The sequence below is a fragment of the Brassica napus genome, chromosome C9 (assembly GCF_020379485.1).
Source record: "Brassica napus cultivar Da-Ae chromosome C9, Da-Ae, whole genome shotgun sequence".
Lineage (NCBI taxonomy): Eukaryota > Viridiplantae > Streptophyta > Magnoliopsida > Brassicales > Brassicaceae > Brassica > Brassica napus.
The window spans coordinates 26,381,141-26,402,174 of record NC_063452.1 but is presented as its reverse complement, the minus strand read 5'-3'; the positions used below and the strand labels follow the sequence as shown (position 1 = coordinate 26,402,174).

General features: G+C 41.0%; 1 protein-coding gene across 1 annotated transcript; it reads left to right on the top strand.

Moving 5' to 3' along the window:
* Positions 1 to 1,123: 1,123 nt before the first annotated feature.
* LOC125592561 lies at positions 1,124 to 3,794 on the top strand. Its single transcript, XM_048767799.1, has 2 exons — positions 1,124 to 2,734; positions 2,841 to 3,794. The coding sequence occupies exons 1-2, from the start codon at positions 1,124 to 1,126 to the stop codon at positions 3,792 to 3,794; spliced, it is 2,565 nt and encodes an 854-aa protein (XP_048623756.1).
* The last annotated feature ends 17,240 nt before the right edge of the window (positions 3,795 to 21,034 follow it).

The window sequence follows — 21,034 nt, the reverse complement described above, 5'->3', positions numbered from 1 at the left end:
ACCGACAAGTCATCTTCCGATAACCTTCTCACCGGACGACGCTGAAGGAGTTCACGCTCCGCATAATGATCCTCTTCTCGTCGTCCTTGGAATTGGAGAGTATGATGTCACCAAGATCCTCATTGACACCGGAAGTTCCGTCGACCTCATCTTCCGAGGAACTCTACAGAAGATGGGAGTTGATCTTGACGACATAAAAGCGTCTTCCAGGACATTAACCGGATTCAATGGATCCTCCGAAACTATCTTGGGAACGATCCGCCTCCCGGTACGCGCGTGTGGCATTACTCGAATGGTTAAGTTTGCCGTTGTAAGCACAAAAGCTCCTTATCACGCTATACTCGGCACCCCTTGGCTACACTCGATGCAAGCCGTTCCTTCCACCTACCACCAGTGCGTCAAGTTCCCTGGTACGGACAGAAGGATAAAAACGCTACGAGGGGATCAAAAGGCCGCTAGGGATCTCCTAGTCGCCACAGTCAAACTCCAACGGTCATCTCTACCCGTTAATTCTGTGTCTCCCCCAGCCTCAAAAGTCCGTTCCCAGGAAAGCGAGATTCTCGAGTTACCTATTGACGACGCCGATCAAAGTCGAAGCGTAAGGGTTGGTGCATACCTTTCTGAGGAAATGCAGCAGTCAATTCTGAACTTCCTCAGGAAGAACGTGTCTACATTCGCTTGGTCTATGGCAGACATGAAAGGCATTGATCCGACTATAACGACTCACGAGCTAAACGTCGACCCGACATTCAAACCTATCCGCCAGAAGCGACGTAAGCTCGGCCCTGACAGGTCGAAGGCCGTAAACGAAGAAGTTGACAAGCTACTCGGCGCAGGTTCGATCGCTGAGGTCCGCTAGCCCGAATGGTTGGCAAATCCGGTAGTCGTCAAAAACAAAAATGGCAAGTGGCGCGTCTGCGTCGACTTCACCGATTTGAATAAAGCCTGCCCAAAGGATAGCTACCCTCTTCCCAACATTGACCGTTTAGTCGAGTCTACGGCCGGAAACGAGATGCTGACCTTCATGGACGCCTTCTCTGGATACAATCAAATAATGATGCACCCGGATGATCGCGAGAAGACAGCCTTCATCACAGATAAGTGAACCTACTGCTATAAGGTCATGCCGTTCGGTTTGAAGAACGCCGGAGCAACCTACCAACGACATGTAAACAAGATGTTCGCAGATAAGCTGGGCATCACTATGGAAGTGTACATCGACGACATGTTGGTTAAGTCGCTCCATTCCATTGATCACCTCCGTCATCTTCAAGAATGCTTCGAAACTCTCAACAAATACGGCATGAAGTTGAACCCAGCAAAGTGCACATTCGGAGTCTCTTCAGGCGAATTCCTCGGCTACATAGTCACACAGCGAGGAATCGAGGCAAACCCAAAGCAAATATCCACGGTCCTGAACCTCCCAAGTCCGAGGAACAGTAGAGAAGTACAACGGCTCACTGGCCGGATAGCTGCTCTAAATCGTTTCATCTCCAGATCCACCGACAAGTGCCTCCCCTTCTACGATCTCTTGCGAGGAAATAAGAAGTTCATTTGGGATGAGAAGTGTGAGGATGCATTTACTCAACTCAAGCAATACCTGACAACACCTCCAGTACTCGCTAAGCCGAACGTAGGTGATGTTCTATCTCTCTATGTCGCGGTGTCACAAGCTGTTGTCAGCAGCGTTCTGATAAAGGAAGACCGCGGCGAACAAAAGCCCATTTTTTACACAAGCAGACGCATGACCGGACCAGAGACGCGATACCCGACTCTGGAAAAGATGGCTTTAGCAGTTGTCGAGGCAGCAAGAAAGCTTCGACCGTATTTCCAGTCACATTCAGTGGAGGTACTGACTGATCAACCTCTCCGAACGATACTCCAAAACACCAACAGATCTGGCAGACTCACGAAGTGGGCCATCGAACTCGGCGAGCTCGATATTACCTACAAGAACCGCACAGCGGCGAAGTCCCAAGTCCTCGCGGACTTCCTGGTCGAGTTGGCCCCAGAATTGGAACAAGATCTTATACTCCCAAGCTCAACCTGGACGCTTCACGTCGATGGATCATCGACCAACAAGGGAGCAGGAGCCGGAGTCCAACTACAGTCCCCGACCGGAGAGCTAATCAGGCAGTCTTTTAGCTTTGGCTTTCCCGCGTCAAACAACGAAGCAGAATACGAATCTCTGATCGCCGGACTCCGCTTAGCAAAAGCCGTAAAAGCTAAACGACTAAGCGCCTATTGCGACTCTCAATTAGTCGCCAGTCAGTTCAGCGGCGACTACGATGCCCGCAACGACCGAATGGATGCCTATCTCAAAATAGTGCAAAGCCTGACAGCAGAGTTCGAGTTCTTCGAACTCATCAAAGTTCCCAAAGGCGAAAACGTCTGCGCCGACGCCCTCGCGGCCCTTGGCAGCAAGCTTCGTGATCAAGTTAAACGAACCATCCCGATACATCGTATCGAGAAACCAAGCATCGATATTCCTATCGACCAAACCCTCGTTGCCCCGGTCATCGAACCCGCTACTCCAGATGACGACGGATTTGGTCCTGATTGGAGAACTGAGTTTATCGACTACCTCTCGAAGGGAGAACTCCCAAACGACAAATGGGAAGCTCGCCGACTAAAAACACGCAGCGCCCATTACGTCGTTCTTGACGATGAACTACACCGCTGGACCGCGAGTAAAGTACTCCTAAAATGCATTCATGGCGACGAGACAGCAAGGGTTATGGCAGAGACGCACGAAGGCGCTGGCAGAAATCATTCGGGCGGACGTGCATTAGCAATCAAAGTAAGGAGCTTGGGCTTCTTCTGGCCAACAATGAACGCAGATTGTGAGTCTTACGCGAGAAGCTGCGACAAGTGCCAACGGCACGCACCTAGTATCCATTGTCCAACCGAAATGTTGCGAACAACCTCCATACCCGTTCATGCGATGGGCAATGGACATCATTGGACCACTTCCCTGTTCCCGCCAAAGACGCTTCATCCTTGTCCTCACCGACTACTTTACCAAATGGATCGAAGCTGAAGCATACGCTCAAGTCACGGACAAAGAAGTCCGCGGTTTCGTCTGGAAAAATATTATTTGCCGCCACGGTTTACCTTATGAGATCGTTACCGATAACGGATCGCAGTTCATGTCAGGCAACTTCAAGGAGTTCTGTGGCAGATGGAACATTCGACTAAGCCCCTCCACTCCTCGTTACCCGCAAGGTAATGGCCAGGCAGAATCCTCCAATAAACTCATCATCGATGGCATTAAAAAGCGCATGGATCTGAAAAAGGGTTACTGGGCCGACGAGCTCGATGGGGTCCTATGGAGCCATCGCACAACGCCGCGAGGATCGACTAAATCGACACCTTTCTCCCTCGCCTACGGTGTAGAAGCCATGGCTCCCGCTGAAGTCAACGTTTCAAGCCTCCGACGCTCCAAGATGCCTCAATACGTCGAACTCAACAAGGAAATGCTACTCGACGCCCTTGATGAGATAGAAGAACGACGAGATCAAGCTCTGCTGCGCATCCAGAACTATCAACACCAGATCGAGAGTTACTACAACAAAAGGGTCCGTGCCCGACCTCTGGAACTCGGTGACCTCGTCATGCGCAAGGTGTTTGAAAACACTAAGGAGCTAAACGCCGGTAAACTCGGCGCCAGGTGGGAGGGACCTTATAAAATCATCAAAGTCGTCAAACCCGGAGTATACCGACTTCAAACTTCACGTGGCGAAGAAGTTCCCCGATCATGGAACTCGATGCACCTAAGACGTTTCTACTCCTAGGTGCATCCCAAAAAAAAAAAAAAAAAAAAACCGAGTAGATGCACCCCGTGGTCACTTCTACTCGACCGAGTAAATGCGCCACTCACGGCCACTTTTACTCGGGAAAAACGAACTACGAATGGCTTGATCCTCAACCGAGGTACGTAGGCAGCCTTAAACAGGTCCAGCTGTAACAAAATCAAAGTCAAAATCTTGTTCTTTGTCTCAACTTCTACTGAGTGGATGCCTGTTATCAAACCCAACGGCTCCCGTGTCTCCAGCAGAAGATACGCGGACACTATCGTTCCATTTCCTGGCTATGTCCTGATCAGACACTTAGCCTGAGGACCCAACAGTCGCTAGTCACCTATGCCCAAGGAGCATTGACCGACTAAACGGAGTGAATCTTTAACCTTTCCTCGACTAAACGCGTAATGGACTAGCTACCCAATTACTCGATTGTCATTGAGGAAACGGACGAAAGAACCTTCCACTCTTAGATCCAGTCCCTTGTTTTCGATATAGAACGATGCGCCTAAACGTCGTCTCGATCGAAACGCGACAAGAGCTGAATAAATCCCCTAGCGGTTCGTTTCCTCATCTATTTGCAAAAGCCAAAGGTCGGGAATCTATTGTCTCTAAGCGAACACATCGCGAGACACTAAAGATACTGACATTTACTTTAACAAAGTTTGCAAGTACAGATGAGAAACACAACCCACAAATTTAAAGTCCGGTTAAAACAGCGACTTCCCAAAAAAAAAAAAAATAAATAATAATAAAATCATGTCTAATCGTACAACAACAAGGTCTATCAAGACCACGACAGATAAGAACATAAGTGAAACGTCAAAGAACAGAATCTTGATCGTCAGGACCCTTGGTAGCAGCAGCAGTTGGGTCCTCCGCCCGAGTAGGAATAGAAGCAAGAGAGTCTACAACGGGACGTGGAGGAACATCTGTATCCCCAGCTTCGTAGATCGTCTCCTCCTCAGCGGGACGTGGCAACGACGCCTCCTCGATCCCATCGTTATCCTCCTCCCCATCCTCTCGTCCTTCGGAGGAAGAATCCGAGACGAGCACAGGATCCTCGACACCCGCGTTCTCGGTCTCTCCCTCTTGAACTAGAGTGTCGCCTATCTCGAGGCCGTCCTTTCCAGGAAACCCCTTCAGATTCTCATTCTCTGGGCGCTCGTCAAAACCGCTTCCCACCTGGGACTTGACAGGCTCGGTAGGGATAGACGTGACATCAACAAGTGGTTCCTCTGATGGCTCCTCAACAACTTCGAGCGAGGTAACGAGCCGAGAAGCCGTCTCTGGCCCGATCAAATTTACGTTCGACCCATAGGGATCGAATGACGTTCTGAACCGGTCCTCGGCGAAACGAGAAGGAAGGACCAGCGGAGAAAGTGTAAGGTCATTATCGGACAGCGGCTCTACTCGGAGCTTCATAACCTCCGCCTCGTAAAGTTTCTCCTGCTCAGCAAAGACATCGATCATTTCTTGGGGGATCTCCGTCCCACTCGCCTTTATAACCTCGAGGCACTTCTTCGTTCCCGAAGCTTGACCATACAGGTTCTTCGCCTTCTCAAAAGCCTCCAGACGAGTAAAATGGTCGCGCACGCGATCAAAACGGCGACTTGCCTTCTCAGCCATAGCAGCCTCGACTCTTTCCCTCTCACGAGTAACCTCCAAACCCCGGGAGTCCCTCAAGCGTTGCCTCTCTCTGATTAGTTTGTCTACCGCGGCATCTCTCTCTTCGACTAGCTCGGTCTTCTCCTTCTCCAGGTTCGCAGCCGTTTGCTCCAAATGACTTTTCTCTCGAACGAGCTCTTTCCTCGCCGCGCTGGAAGACTTAAGCTTGCCCTCCAGTTCTTCGAACTTTACTCGAAGAATCTCTTTCTCCTCTGCGGCCTTCTCGTTGGCCTTCTTATGCTCCGCCCTTACTCTCTCGATGACCTTCAACCTCGTCTGGGCAAGCTTCTCCGAAGATCCCAACTGGATCATCGTCTGTTTCAGAGCACTATCGTATTTCTCAACCAGAAAGTTCATACTCCCGTCACTCTGCAAAAACGACAAACACAGACCACGTGAGACGAGTAAACCCGACGAATCGAATAATGAGATAAAGTATGAAGGGTAGCGCAGTTACCCGAGCTCTCGAAGAAGCAGCGTCTATGTATTCATTCCTAAAGTAAAGGTCGTCCAACTGTGGCATCTCCTTCGTCCCACCACGAATTTGGCGCGTCAGCTCCGCGCATCTAAGAGGATTAAGGATTAGGGGGGTCGTCTCGTTGTAGGAAAACTCGACGCGATCGGGGAACTCGATCTTCTTCCTCCTCGCAGTAGAACCCTCTGAACGAGACCCTTTCCTCGCAGACGGATCAGGAATAGATCTCTCACCCGTAACAGGATCACTGCGCCGCGCTGAGACCTCTCTCTCCTTAGGAGGGGTTTCAAGAGAAACGTCTTCTCCCGCGACAACATCGACGAGGCCCGTTTCCGCATCAGAAGGACGCGGCTCTGCCTCGACGGACTTCTTCTTCTTCTTCTTCTTTCTGGAACGATCTTCAGGCGCCGCTTCGGAACGGTCAGACTCGACGGAACCCCTTGTAGCGCCTTCTCGTCCTACTGCCGGCGCCTCGCCGCGATCAATGGAGGAAGTAGCCCCTTCGTAAGGCCTCTTCCTTCCTCTCCCTCCCTTCCTTGCTTCCAAACCCTCGGAGGTTTCGTCGAGAGAAGCGATCTCTTCAAGAGGAAGCTCTTCGGTTGCTTTCCTCCTGGGTTTCTTGCTCTTCTTCTTCTTTTTAGGACTTGAGGCAGGAGGCTCCGCCCCAACGTCTTTGTCGACTAAACCAGGAGCTCCTTCCTTGGAAGCTCGGCCTGCGTCAGAACTGGTCGACCCTTGCACATCGGCAGGAATCGATTTCTTCGAAAGCAATTGCAGCTTCCCCTTCAACAGTGCACTCAAATCCGGCACTCCGTCCATCTTCCTAGCTTCGTCCAGAAGTTTCTGCTGTTTCCGAGTAAAAAGGGACAGACGCGACTTACGGGGCCCGAGCACAACAGGAAGCCTCGATTCCCAATCAGCTGTAAAAAAAAAAGAAGAGAGACTAAGTTGTTGATAGAACTTCTGGGAGAAAGATCGATGAACCCACCTCTAGCAATCCGAGCTTCTTGGCGTCTTATCCACTCTCGACTAAGATCAGGCCAACGAAGATGACTGTGAGCCGCGATCACCTGAGCACTCTCAAAGAATTTCTCCGGGTATGCGATCGTATTCGGGTGACGAACTGCAACAACAAGAAACACGCCGTTAGGATACTCGAATAAGGCATGATAACAACGAACACTATCTACCAAGCGTTTTGTTCCATAGAACGCGGTAGTCGTCCCCAGGTGGCTCCGAGAAGGCATGCTCGTCAGATTTGACGTAAAAATATGAGCGCTGCCAGTCCTTCGTCTTGTTCGGGTGCCCTGACAAGACGTTGTAGCTCGAGCGCATCTTCACTGAGAATATCCCATGTGGCTCCGCCTTCGTAAAAGTTAACTCTTCGAATACTCTCACACTCATCGAAACATCTATCTCCGCTGCCATCACCATTAACATAACCGCGATGCGCAGCGACCCGTTAAGCAACTGACAGATGGCGATGTCCCGACGGAATGCGTACGACGTGATCAGTCGGGGAATTGGAAACCAGAGCTTCGTATGGTCTCCAAAATAAGACTCATAGACACACTGATAGCCAATCGGAGGCGACCAAGGACGCTGTCCCTTGGAAGGAATGATGTATGTAACACCGGCACCTCCACTTCGCCTCAATAAATCCCTCACCGTCTTGTGGGAGGAGCAAGAATCAAAGACATTCCCCCACGACTGAGCCCGCGGGTCACGAAGCAATTCGGACGGGAGTGGGCCGAGTTCTTCGAAGATCCCACCAGGATGATAGATCGTGGGTCGGCAGTCTATCTGGTCGAAAGGAATCTCCCGACTAGCTCGTCTCAAAGACCTTGAGGCTTGGCTAGACGCTTCAGAGCCGCTACCGCTCACGTCACTGCTCCCGACTTCAACGCGATCCGTGCGTTCGTCACGGATCATCTTATGAGCATCAGCGACCAAAAGGCGTTGAGATAGGGTCATATTGTCTAAATCCCGAAGAGCGTCGCGATGAATCAAGTCGAAATCATCCAGCGGGCTGTCAGCTGCCCGTTCATCTCTGGTAGGACTCGGAGAATCTGCGACGCCCTTCCCTTTTTCTTCTCGCGACAAACGACCTCTCAGAGGCATGATCCTGGATTTAGGGGACGACTACAACCGCCGGACGATACCGACAAGCCTCTGTGAGGAGAAACGTACCTAGAGAGAGAAAGTAAAAGTAGAGAGAAGGGAGAGAAAGCGGAATACCTGAACTTGCAGAGAAGAATGACGAAAGCGAAAGGGAGGAGCCTATTTATAGCAAAAACAAGGGCACATCCTCCGAAGCGCAATCATTAGGTCTAAAGAAACCTAAATGGGCCTCAAAGGCCGCCTAAATACCCAAAGGCTTACTCGCGACGGTTCGGTTTCTCGTTCAAACCGATCTCTAAGCGGCCAAACCGAAATTAATCCCTGATTTCGGTCTAAACCGGTTTTCTGACAAAAACCGATGAGATAAGCTTGAGCTCTTATATCGAAGTAATTCGCCTACCGAGTAAAACGTGCCTCCGTGACAAAAACCTCGGCGAGCAAAATAGATCATGAAGAAGTACTACTCTAAGCGACTAGAAACGTCAATAAAGCGGCATGCGACTAAACACGCTAGGACCTGATATACAAACGAACCTGACCCACAAATTCACTGAGATCGTTACGCCGCTCACAAGTGAACTGGGGGAGGGACTTATTGTAGGAGATGGATTACATCCCTCCACAAGGCCCATCGAATAACAGGCCCTAGCCCGGCAAGCTTGACCAGTTTAGTCGGCTTAAGCGGCTAAAGGTGTCGGCTCGACCCAGAGTACTTTTAGCCGATCAGCTAAGCCGACTAAATACGCTCGGCTTATAAAGAACAGTACCAAGGCCCGCATACTCGGCCTTTGACGACAGGGCCCAAAGGACGACACGATTAGGGCATCACAGACGGTTACACTATAAGAGGGGGATGAGGAGACAACGAAAGAGGACTTTTGGACAACACATACAGAAGCGGCTAGATCTAGGGTTTCCTAATCATCTCTTTGATCCTGTTGCTTAAACCTTTGATCTTGTCTCCTTATTTCTCGTCAATCTTGGAACCTCTTGTTTGATTCTAATAAAAGCATCTTTAGTCACCTCATTCCTACGTTCATTATTCTAATCAACCGAATCCTGCATAAACATCGTGGTTGCTACAGAGGGTAGCACAGACAATGAAGTGCAAGAATGGGAGTCTCCAGGCGCCAGATGGTTGAGATGTTATATTGGAATCGCCTGGTGTAAGCACACACTCATCAATTGAGTTTCATGGATTCATAGTAGAAGCTCCTTTTCTAATGCATAGTAGAAGCTCCTTTTCTAATGCTCCGACCGCTACTGAAGCAGAAGCAAATGGTTGGTTATGGGCCACTGAAAGCATGGGAAGCCTGAGGAAAAACAAGATTGTCTTTGGAGTGGAGTCAACAGAGTTGGTAGGTGCTGTTCTCTGACCGCCAGCTTGGCCCTCCTTCAAATGGATCTCACAGAAGATTTGGAGTTTCCTTCATTTTTGGATCTGTGGAAGCTACAACTGACCAACAGAAAGGCAAACAGCCCTGTCGTTTTGATTGCTAAAAGTGTCATCTTTTTTTTTTGGTTAATTAAGGAGCTGGACGTGTGTTTGTCCTTTTGAGTGGATATGATTGAGTTTAATTCTGTTAACTTGATATTGTATGCTTATGGGTTAGTTCCACATTTGAATGAAAATCATTTTTAGTGTGAAAAAAAAAACATCTTAACGTTTTATTAAAAACAAGAAGTCATTTGAGAGGATTTCATTATATACAAAACTCAAAGGAATTTCTAAAAACTCTGGATTTAAACAAAATCTTAGGAGGTGATTAAAAAGGGATTTTAAGAGTTTTGAGATATAAATAATTTTTTTTTTTATGAATTAAACATATAAAATCACGACACTAGAAACCTTTCTATCACGATTAAACAGAAGCTTTCTTAATATCTTAAGAGGCTCATAAGCACACTGAATAATACTCAACATATGACATGACACGTTGTAAGGCAGTGAACACTCATGTCTTCCCTTTGACACGTCCACGTCATTCAAGCTTCAAGTGGAACTACATCAACGAGAGAGCCTCTCTACATAAATAATTCTTCTTCAGCTTCTGAGTTATCACAGTTGAGTACTTGTCCGTTTGAATCATCACCAGATCAAGTAGACAAAATTTTGTTAAAAGAGCAGATCAAAATCATGTCATGGACAAAACGTCTCGGACTAGTGAGAATGGACGGTGGTTGGGGATGACGACGGCCAGGTGATGGCGGCGGCTTAATGGGATCAGAGAGGGTAATAAAGCTACAACTAGTGTTTGTACTTTTTGGCCGACGATAAAACGAAGAGGATGAAATCCTTTTTTTTATTTTTGTGAAATACCATCTCATTAGGTGGTATTTCTTCTAACTGAATTTTGACTACAAATCTTTTTTTAGATAATCCAAAATAATTCTTGATACATATTATTGATGAAATTCCAATTTTCCAATAAGGGAAGATTTAATGAGATTTATACAAATGATAAGTTCAATAAACATGGATTTGTAAAAGGTTTTATAAATACTGAATCCAATAAGGTAAGATTTGCTAAAACACCAGAATTCTATCAAATACCTAATCCAATAAGACTATCTCTAATCCACTTAAGTTAGTTTTCAATATATTAATACTCAATAAATTAACAATCTCTATAAATTAATATTCAATAAATTAATAATCTCTATAAATTAATAATTTTTTTTGGTCTTGAGTTGGGTCAATTCAAAATATTACACGAATCGATAAAATAATAAGATAATATTATTTTTAGAAAATCCTATGTAAATATATGATCCAATTAAAATCATAAATTAATAATATATCTATGTATACATTACATATAAGTGCAAACTAAATGTTATATTGTTGATTTTATATTTACAATGAAAATATCTCTATTTTATCTTAACATTTCAATATATTTTGACAATATTTAGTAAAATTATATCGAAAATCACATATAAGTAATATGAAACATAAATATATAAATCAAGTGATAAAATAAAACAATATGAAAGTCAAATACTCAAATTTATAAAATTTTATTAATGTGTATACGGTAAAATCAAGTATATTTTTATTTTATAAAAAAATAGTTAAAAAAATCTTAAAAAATAGTTTTTTTTAATTAATATTTTTATAAATTATAAAATTTCAAAGTTTCAACATTATTAATTTATAGAGGTTCTACTGTATTCCTTAGTTTAATATAAATATATATATATATATATATATATATATATATATATATATTCTAAATATTAATTTATAGTAGTACTTGAACTATATATTTACAAAAAAATATAGTATTTATAAAAAATATTATTTATTAAATTATGTTAATCTTATCTATCAAAATAGAAGTTACTATGTTGCTTTGCTCTCAAGATTCGGCACGCGTCCCACGCGTCAACTATTGAAGCATCTAGAGAATGGGATCCTTCAACACGACGGAGACAGCTCCTCTGCGAGTCGCATGTCCACCGTCGCCGGATTCATCAATCCTTACCGAGATCCTCTTTCACTTCATCCGACGCCTCAATCAAACCATCCATCATCTTCAGATTATAAACTTGAGATTGACCAAACCGATCCATAAGAAGAATCTTCGTCGGACACCGATCAATCTTATGAATCTATCAATCTTAATCCATTATTTTTTTTATCCTTTCCAATTGAAAATATTTACCCATATGCTGATTCTCCGGCTAACAAGAAGGTAAAGACTTATTTTCTAGGAGAGGAGTTGAAAGCATGTCTTCTGTTGAAGCTAATTCAACTGAAGTTAACCAAGATTTCAATTGACGAATTTGTGAAAGAGGGACACAACGAAACTCCTTTGCCATCCATACTTGTATCAAACTATACAAACAAAATGAAGGCAACTTTATTTAGATCCAACCAAACGAGAGAAGGATAATGAATGAGAATAAAACTAGGTCTCAATGATTTAGAGAAGACTTTCTTATGATACTAAAGGTGCCTTACAATGTATATATACAAACTCGACAACAAGAGAATAGGAAATATACTAAACCGACTTGAAATATATCCTAAATAGATATGGTATATCGTATATTTGCATATATTCCTAATACTCCCCCTCAAGTTGGAGTGTGAAGTCTCTTGACACCCAACTTGGACAGTAACACTTCAAACTGTGGTTTTCCAAGAGCTTTAGTCAAGATGTCAGCGAGCTGATCCTTAGTACGAACATGTTTAGTGGCGATCAAACCAGCAAGGACGGCATCTCGAATACTATGACAGTCTCGTTCTATGTGTTTTGTTCTTTCGTGAAACACTGGATTGGCTGCAATGTATATAGCCGCTTGATTGTCACAAAAGAACGAGACAGGTTTGAGAACTGGAATACCGAGATCCTTAACTAAAGGAACAATCCACTTCATTTCACGAGTAGCTTTAGCCATAGCCCTATATTCGGCTTCAGCTGACGAGTGAGCAACGGTATCTTGTTTCTTGGTCTTCCACGTTACTGGAGAGTCACCGAGAAGGACTACAAATGAGCTCAAAGATCGACGACTAACAGGGCAAGAACTCCAGTCCGCGTCACAGTATATGGAGAGATCAAGATTTTCATCGGAGCTCATGAGTATTCCTTGATCGAGAGAACTTTGAGATATCGAACAACGCGCAATGCAGCCTCCAAATGTCCTTCACGAGGTGACTTCATAAACTGAGACAGAAGATGAATAGAGTAACAAAGTTCAGGGCGAGTCATGGAAAGATAGACAAGACGGCCCACAAGGCGACGATAGATCTTTGGATCAGAAAGTAGAGATGACTGATCGGAAGCGATCTTGTGGTTCTACTCGACTGGTGTGCATGCTGGACGAGCATCCTGGAGATCCATATCATCAATGATATCCATGATATATTTGCGCTGAGATAAGAAGATCCCTTCTTCAGTACGTGCTACTTCTATACCAAGAAAGTATTTGAGCTTACCAAGATCCTTCATGTGAAACTGTTGTCCCAAATACTCTTTAAACTTGGTGAGTTTGTCGAGACTATTACTAGCGATCACTAAATCGTCGACATAGACCAAAACTCGAATCTCAACTGATTCTTTAGTGTATAAGAACAATGAATAGTCGGAGTAAGACTGAACAAAACCGAATTGTAGGAGAGCTTTAGATAACTTGGAGAACCAACACCGTGGAGCCTGTCGAAGGCCATAAATAGATTTCCTGAGACGACATACTTTTGTTGGATCAGAATGAGTAAAGCCTGGAGGTAAACGCATATACACTTCTTCCTCAAGATCACCATGAAGAAATGCGTTATGAACGTCCATTTGGTGAACTTCCCACTTCTTAGCTGCGGCAATACGGAGAAGCATACGAACCGTGCCCATTTTGATAACTGGGGCAAATGTTTCCTCAAAATCTTTGCCTGGAACTTGTTTATTCCCGTTGGCAACTAGACGAGATTTGTGTCGCCGAATTGTACCATCAGGATTGTACTTGATCTTATAAACCCACTGAGAACTCACGGCAGTCTTGCCAGGCGGAAGCGAAGCAATATCCCACGTGCCTTGCTCCTCATGAGCAGTGACTTCTTCTTTCATAGAGTCACACCAAACCTTATGCTTAATGGCGTCATGATATCGCTTAGGTTCAACTCCTGAGATTACAGCTGCTAAGAAAGCTTGATGCGCACTTGAGAAGGCATCAACAGAGATATATGTAGCTAAAGGAGATTGTGTCATACCTGGAGCATTTTCCGAGGACGAAGATGAAGCGCAGACTGGAACGAGATGGGTATCTTCATGACACATGATGTTGTAGTTGACGTAGTCTTTAAGCTTGACAGAGGGAAGACGCACTCGTTGTCCTCTACCTAACACAACCGGATCATTCATGGAGATATCTTGTACTGGCTCAGACCTCTGATCAGTACGTGTTTCAGTACTTGTAACGACTTCTGCAGTAGTTGTAGACCTATCAGCTGGTAGTGCAGAACGAGACTCCGGAGCCTGTGGGCTCTGTGTCTCGGATGTTATCGGTTCAACTCCCACAGTAATATCTGTATTGCCAATGCCATCGCTACTCCCCCTGTCGAGTGAGCTGGGGACAGACTCAAATAACCAATCTGAGTCAGAGTAGTCGAGTGTATTAGTAGGTGGAGCCGGAGACGCAATTCCCTGAACCGGCGACTGTTCTGAAAGAGATGACATAGGAAATGTGTCCTCGTAAAATATGACGTCTCGAGAAATGAAGAACTGTTCCTTGTCGAGATCAAACACCTTCCAACCCTTTTGTCCAAACGGATAACCCATAAATATACACTTACGACTTCGAGAGCCAAACTTGTCTTTGTCACGGGCTCTCAAATGTGTGTAACACAGACTTCCAAAGACTCTAAGATGATCATAACTTGGCTTCTCACCGTACAGTACTTCATATGGTGAAGCACCTCGAAGAACTTGCGTGGGAGTTCGATTTATAAGATGAGTTGCTGTCATGATGGCTTCACCCCAGAACCTCACCGGTAAACTTCCTTGAAATAGTATGGCGCGGGCCACATTAAGTATATGCCGGTGTTTCCTTTCGACACGTCCATTCTGTTGAGGCGTGTCTACACATGACGTCTGATGAATAATCCCACTTTCTCGAAAGAACCTTGCCAAACACATAAACTCTGTTCCATTATCGGATCTCACTGTCTTAACTGTTTTACTGAACTGAGTAGAGGCCATGCTACAAAAATTAGTCAAGATCGTACGAACTTCGGATTTCTCAAGCATGAGATACGTCCATACAGCTCTTGAATGATCATCCACGATTGTTAAAAAATATACAGCACCAGAAGAAGCACGAGTTCTGTATGGACCCCAAACATCACAATGAATCAACGCAAAACACTCATTTGATTTATTGATGCTATCATAAAACACTTCTCTAGTTTGCTTAGCCCTAAAACATGTGTCGCAAGGACTTAGGGCAGCTAGTTTAGTAGACGAAAACATAGGTAAATTAGATAAAACTGAAGATGATGGATGCCCAAGCCTCTGGTGCCAACGAAGTTGATCAGCGGACTTAACAACAGGGGCTGACACACGGTGAACTCTAGCAGCCATGACATCAGTGAAGTAATACACCCCATCTCGTTCCTTACCGGCTCCAATCAGGGTCCTCGTGAAACGATCCTGTAATAGACAAATCGTATCCGTTAGTAATGCGAAACAATTTGTTTGCTTTAACAGTTTTGAGACTGATATCAAGGAACAGTTCAAATTTGGCACAAACAAGACATGATCAAGAGTGATTCGATCAGTTAAGGGAAATGTTCCCGTATGTGTGGCATATGCTTTGTTTCCATCTGCAAAACCAACTGGACATGGCAAAATACTCGTTGTGTTTACAAGAAACGAGATGTCTCCTGTCATGTGATGGGAAGCTCCCGTGTCTAGTATCAAATCACCCAGTTTACTCTTACCAGACAACTTATCGGTGGGAGAGCAAGCTTTCTCGTTGATCATCTGAGTCAACGTTCGCCACTGTTCTGACGTTAGCTCAGGGAAGCTAGACGAGTTGGATGTAGTCGCGTGTGCCTTTGCTCCACTGCCTCTGGATCGATCAGACCCATAATTTCCACGACCACGACCACCTCTGTATGCTCCTCTGTTTCCTCCTCCACTTCTGTTTACTGCACGTTCTTCCCACCAGTCAGGAAAGCCGACTAACTGCCAGCAGTTTGCCTTTTCATGCCCACTACGACCACAGTTTGAACATTGAGGGACGCGATCTCTTCTTCCAGAGTCAGTACGTGAGGCTGCTTGATTAGAGCTTGCCGCACCCGCTTCTTTCTTAACCGTAAACCCGACAGCATTCTGTTGCATCTGTCTCTCTTTGACTGAGTTGAGGCGCTGCTCTTCTCGAATCACCTTAGCATAGATTTCTCCAATATCCAGTGTAGAATCAGAGGATATTATACCTTGACACACTCCTCCAAAACGAGCTTGATCCAATCCCATTACAAACTGGTGGACCTTTTCTTCTTCTCTATCTCTTTCAAACTCTGCAATAGCAGAACACGAACACGAAGGCAGGGGCTTGTACATATCCAGCTCCTCCCAAATCTTGGACAAACGTCCATAGTACTCGATCACAGACGCACCATCTTGTCGGCACACTGCGATCTGTTCTTTCAAGTGATGCACACGAACCTTGTTGCCCACGGAAAACCGTTTTCTAAGGTTCTCCCACAGCTTATGTGCATCTTGAACAAAGGTGACGGTAGAACGGACGCGTGGTTCGATTGAGGTCCGAATCCACCCTACTATCATGGAGTTGACGGAGAGCCAGAGTTCCAGATTTGAATCCGTTGCCAAAGGCTTCGGTATGGTACCCTCGACAAATCCTAGCTTCCGTTTCGCTCGCAGTGCGTTGGTCATCTCACTAGACCATTCGTTGTAGTTCTCTCCTGTTAACGTCACTGACGTAATCATCGCTCCTGGATTGTCGGAGGCATGAAGAGAATATGGAGTTAGACTTCCAGCACTTTTTGTTTGAGAATCTCCGCTTTTGGACACAGCCGAGTCTCCAACATCATCATTAACCATGTTTGCGATGTGTTACACAACCGTTCACACCAAACTTCTTCAACGAGACTACGTACTACGAGTCTCAGACACAAGAGCCAACTGACTCGACTTTGGATTTCGAACTTCGAAACTTTAAGAACAAGTAATAAAACTGAGAACTAGGTCACAGAATTTTGTGCTCTGATACCATGTAAAACTAGGTCTCAATGATTTAGAGAAGACTTTCTTATGATACTAAAGGTGCCTTACAATGTATATATACAAACTCGACAACAAGAGAATAGGAAATATACTAAACCGACTTGAAATATATCCTAAATAGATATGGTATATCGTATATTTGCATATATTCCTAATAGGCTCTGGTTTTGTTGAATATTACACAACAAAATCGTTAAAAAAAAAAAATCGCCAAGCGAAAAACAGAGACCAATCAACAGATTGAGATAGTTACAAACAAAATGAAAGGATGGTAACCGGCGGTGAAGGCCACCAGCCACTGGCATTAATCTTTGACGAAGAAAACTTCTAGAGAGATGTTGGAAAAAATACGGAAGAGAATATATCATATATATAATATGAAAAAAAGGATCTTACAAAGTTGTAATCCTAAAGACAAGGAAGTATTACAGGGAGTATCACAGGTTTTCTAAAACAGAAATTACTCAAACTTAAGTCAAGAAGACAAGAGAGTGCACGTAAACCGGTGATAATTCGAATGTTTCTATTTTATTAATTGATATTGAAAACTGACTTTGTAGATGGAACCAACAATTGAATCATTTGAATAATCAGTGCACGTAACTAAGTTGCTTGAATCGAAATGTGCAGAAGGATTCTTGGATGAGATCGGTTATAATTGGTTCATACCGGTTAGTTCCCTTACGATCGTACGAAAGTTTCATATAAGTGGTAAGAATTTTGTTTTATCACTTGTAAGTCATTGTGTGACTCATTTTGCTGATGAAAAGATCTAAACTATTAATTTATTTTATCTATTATTAACAAGTTATAGTAGAACCAATTAAAAAATTAGTTAATATTACATATTTGATTATTTACGTTAATAATAAAACAACTATAAATTTAATTTTTTTAAATTATAACAATATTTTAATTATAAAAAATCTCTTGAGAAAGAATCTAACAAAATCTTAATAAAATTTTAAATATTTTTATAAAATAACTCATTTAATTAATTTCGTGATTAGTAATATAATATTATTATAAATCAATGTTAATTAAAGTTTTATTCTAAAACAAAAAAATAAAAATTGTAAATTTTTTATAAATTTTATAATTATATTGTTTATTATATAAAAATAGAAATGATTTATGAATTAAATATGAAAATTATATTAAATAGGTAAATTAACAAATTTATTTTTAAAACATTATTTCATCTAAATAAATTATCACTCATCATTAAAATGAGTTAAAATTCGTAAATTATATAATATTTTATTACAAAAATAAATTTTAACATAGGTTAAACTTTTATATGTACAACTATATGTTATCTTTTTATTTATTTTGAAACTATGAGCAATATATTGGTTAAAAAATTTTATATACAAAAATATAATGGTATATAATAACATTTAGTTCATATACTAGTTAAAATATGTTATTAGAAAACTATAAAATATTAATAATTCATTTAAAATATTAATGAAAAAATCAAATTTTAATTATAAATTTATTTTTATTTTAATTATAACAAAATCTGTTGAGAAAAATTTAGAAAACATTACCAAAAGTTCAAAAAAAGTTGTTATAAAATAATGTAAGGAAATTGCCACAAATACCACATTCATAGTACCACTTTTCGTGTTTACACTAATCATTCATAGTACCACTTTTAATGAGGGTAAATTTATACTCATAGGGTTATATAGAGTAAAATATATTATCTTATAATATAGATGTTTGATAATAACGCTTCCGGTGTGAAAACAAAGTTTGTGACGCTGAGATGTGCCCGAACAGGGAAGATCTTAAAGAGAGGGTTAAAAAATATATTTATTCTGATTTCTAGGGCGAAAGGCATTGGAGTACTATTGAAAGAAAGAAAAAAGACTTTTCTAATATGACCTGATTTTTACTTTCCTAGTTTAACTACTACTTTAGTTAAGAGCCCTGTTCTAAAAATCGGCCGCCTAGCCGCCTAGGCGGCCGCCTAGGCGCTACGCGTCACTTTTCCGCTCCGATTTATGCCAAATCGGTTTAAAAATTCGGATATCCGATTTTTTCCGCCTAGACCGCCTAAATGACCGCCTAGCCGCCTAGGCAGCCGCCTAATTTTTTTTTTTTTTTTTTTAAATTTTTTTTTTTAGTTTTAATAATATTTTTATTTGTTTATTTGATCTAAAATTTTATAAATATCATTTATATTCATAATTTTGATGAAAATTACACTATATTAAATTTATATATTCTATTTGTGTGTTTTATACAATCATAAACATGAAAATGTATTAATGTTATACACAATTAAAGATTAACATGTTTTATAACATAGTAAACCATCTAAAAATTCCGCCCTGCATAATTTTCGATTAATCCCCGATTTTTTCTTTAGGCGCTAGGCCCAACCCGACCGCCCGACTAGCGCCTACCGCGTTCCAGAACATGGGTTAAGAGTAGTCATTTTTTTTATTTGTAAATAATACTCTCTCTGTTTCTAAATGTAAGTAGTTTTAGCAAAAATAGTTTGTTTCACAATATAAGTAGTTTACATATTTCAATGCATCTTTTTCATTTATTGGATATTGTGTGACCAATGAAATAATATTAGAATTTTAATAATTGGTTGAATTAATTGGTTAAATGATATATTCTTTTAAATAAAAATTTTCTAAATATTCGTGCTTTTAAGCAAAACTACTTACAATAAAAAACGGAGGGAGTATTATATCAAAAAAATTATAATTTGATGCAGTTTGATGTAATTATACTATTTATATATTAACCTGTTATTTTTTTTTGCTAATTTATTTTAAAATGAAACAACATACTAATTTTTTTAATTTTTTGCATTAGTTTTCTATGAATTATTATTAATTTTATAATATCTTATATATTAAAACAGAAGTCACGACCTTGATTCATGTGTGATTTTTTAAAAAATAGACCTAATGGACCAATTTCTAAAAAGTCATGTTACATTTAATCTTTAATCTTATCATTTAAATTTTGGGACTACCAGAAATTTGTATTGGGCTATCAATAATTGGATTTAAACAATAGATGATTCATTGAATTTATAGATAGTATAAATTAAATAGATATAATTTAATGTTGTAATATTATACCTCCATAAAATTATAAAGATATTTTTTAAATAACAAAATCATATTATATAATAATGATTAATCTTTACTACCTTAAACTAATGAAAATAAATTTTAAACTATATAGTTTATTTTAAAAATTAAACAAAAACTAAATGTTTAATTATTTAATCGATAATACAAATCTATGAAGCGAAAAATTTAATTTTTTAAGAACTTTCTAAATTTGTGAAATGTTACAATATCTTTGAATATGATAATAAAACAATATTTTACTAATCTTTATATATATAGTTACGATTTTAATAATGAAATAATGATCCGAATATATATATATAAGAAGATACAAAAAAATGTGAAAGTTTGAAATAATCTATTCAATGAAAAAATATACCGTAAATTTTTTATGTTTTAAAAATTGATAGACACATATATATTATAATATATACCAATTTAGAATTGAAAACAAAATGTTTATATAAAAATAAATGAAAACAAAAATCTGCGCGGTTGTGCGGATCGAGATCTAGTTTGTTTCCTTAAAAATTGAACTCTCGAAATTTTTATATTTGACTAAACTAAATAGGATAATAAAATATTTAAAAAAATTGTTTTATATAATACATGCTATATATTTCAGTTTATGTTTTTATTTTACCATAAAGAAACAACAACTATTGTAATTAATTAACTTAAATTGATTTTAAATGCAGTGGCAAAATCTGTAAATAAAAAAAAAACCAAAGAAAGTGCTTAATTTATCGTAAATATAATAGCTAAATGTATAAATAAAAGAAAATACTTAATCTGCTATCCATGTTTTCAAACAATTTTCATTTATCTTGTTATCCATATTTTCAAACAGTACCAAAATGTATTTCAGTTTTAATATGATAGATAGATAGATGTTAGAACATATGAAAGTGAAGATTCTATTATGGGTAGTCGAATATTCTTTTTATTAAGATGAGGAAGTTATTTTGCATTGTTAATCTAATTATAATGAATGTTATATTTTTCTAGTGAGAGGTGAATATGCCCAAATTTAAATAACAATTTTTGTTGACAAAAAAGGACATTTTTAAAATAGATAAAAAATACGATTCTAAATTAATAGATTAGATATTGTGT

Coding starts and splice junctions, on each gene's coding strand:
- LOC125592561 (XM_048767799.1), top strand. CDS start 1,124: ATGCCGTTCGGTTTGAAGAACGCCGGAGCAACCTACCAACGACATGTA. Junction 2,735..2,840: donor ATGGCGACGAGACAGCAAGG/GTTATGGCAGAG, acceptor CAATGAACGCAG/ATTGTGAGTCTTACGCGAGA.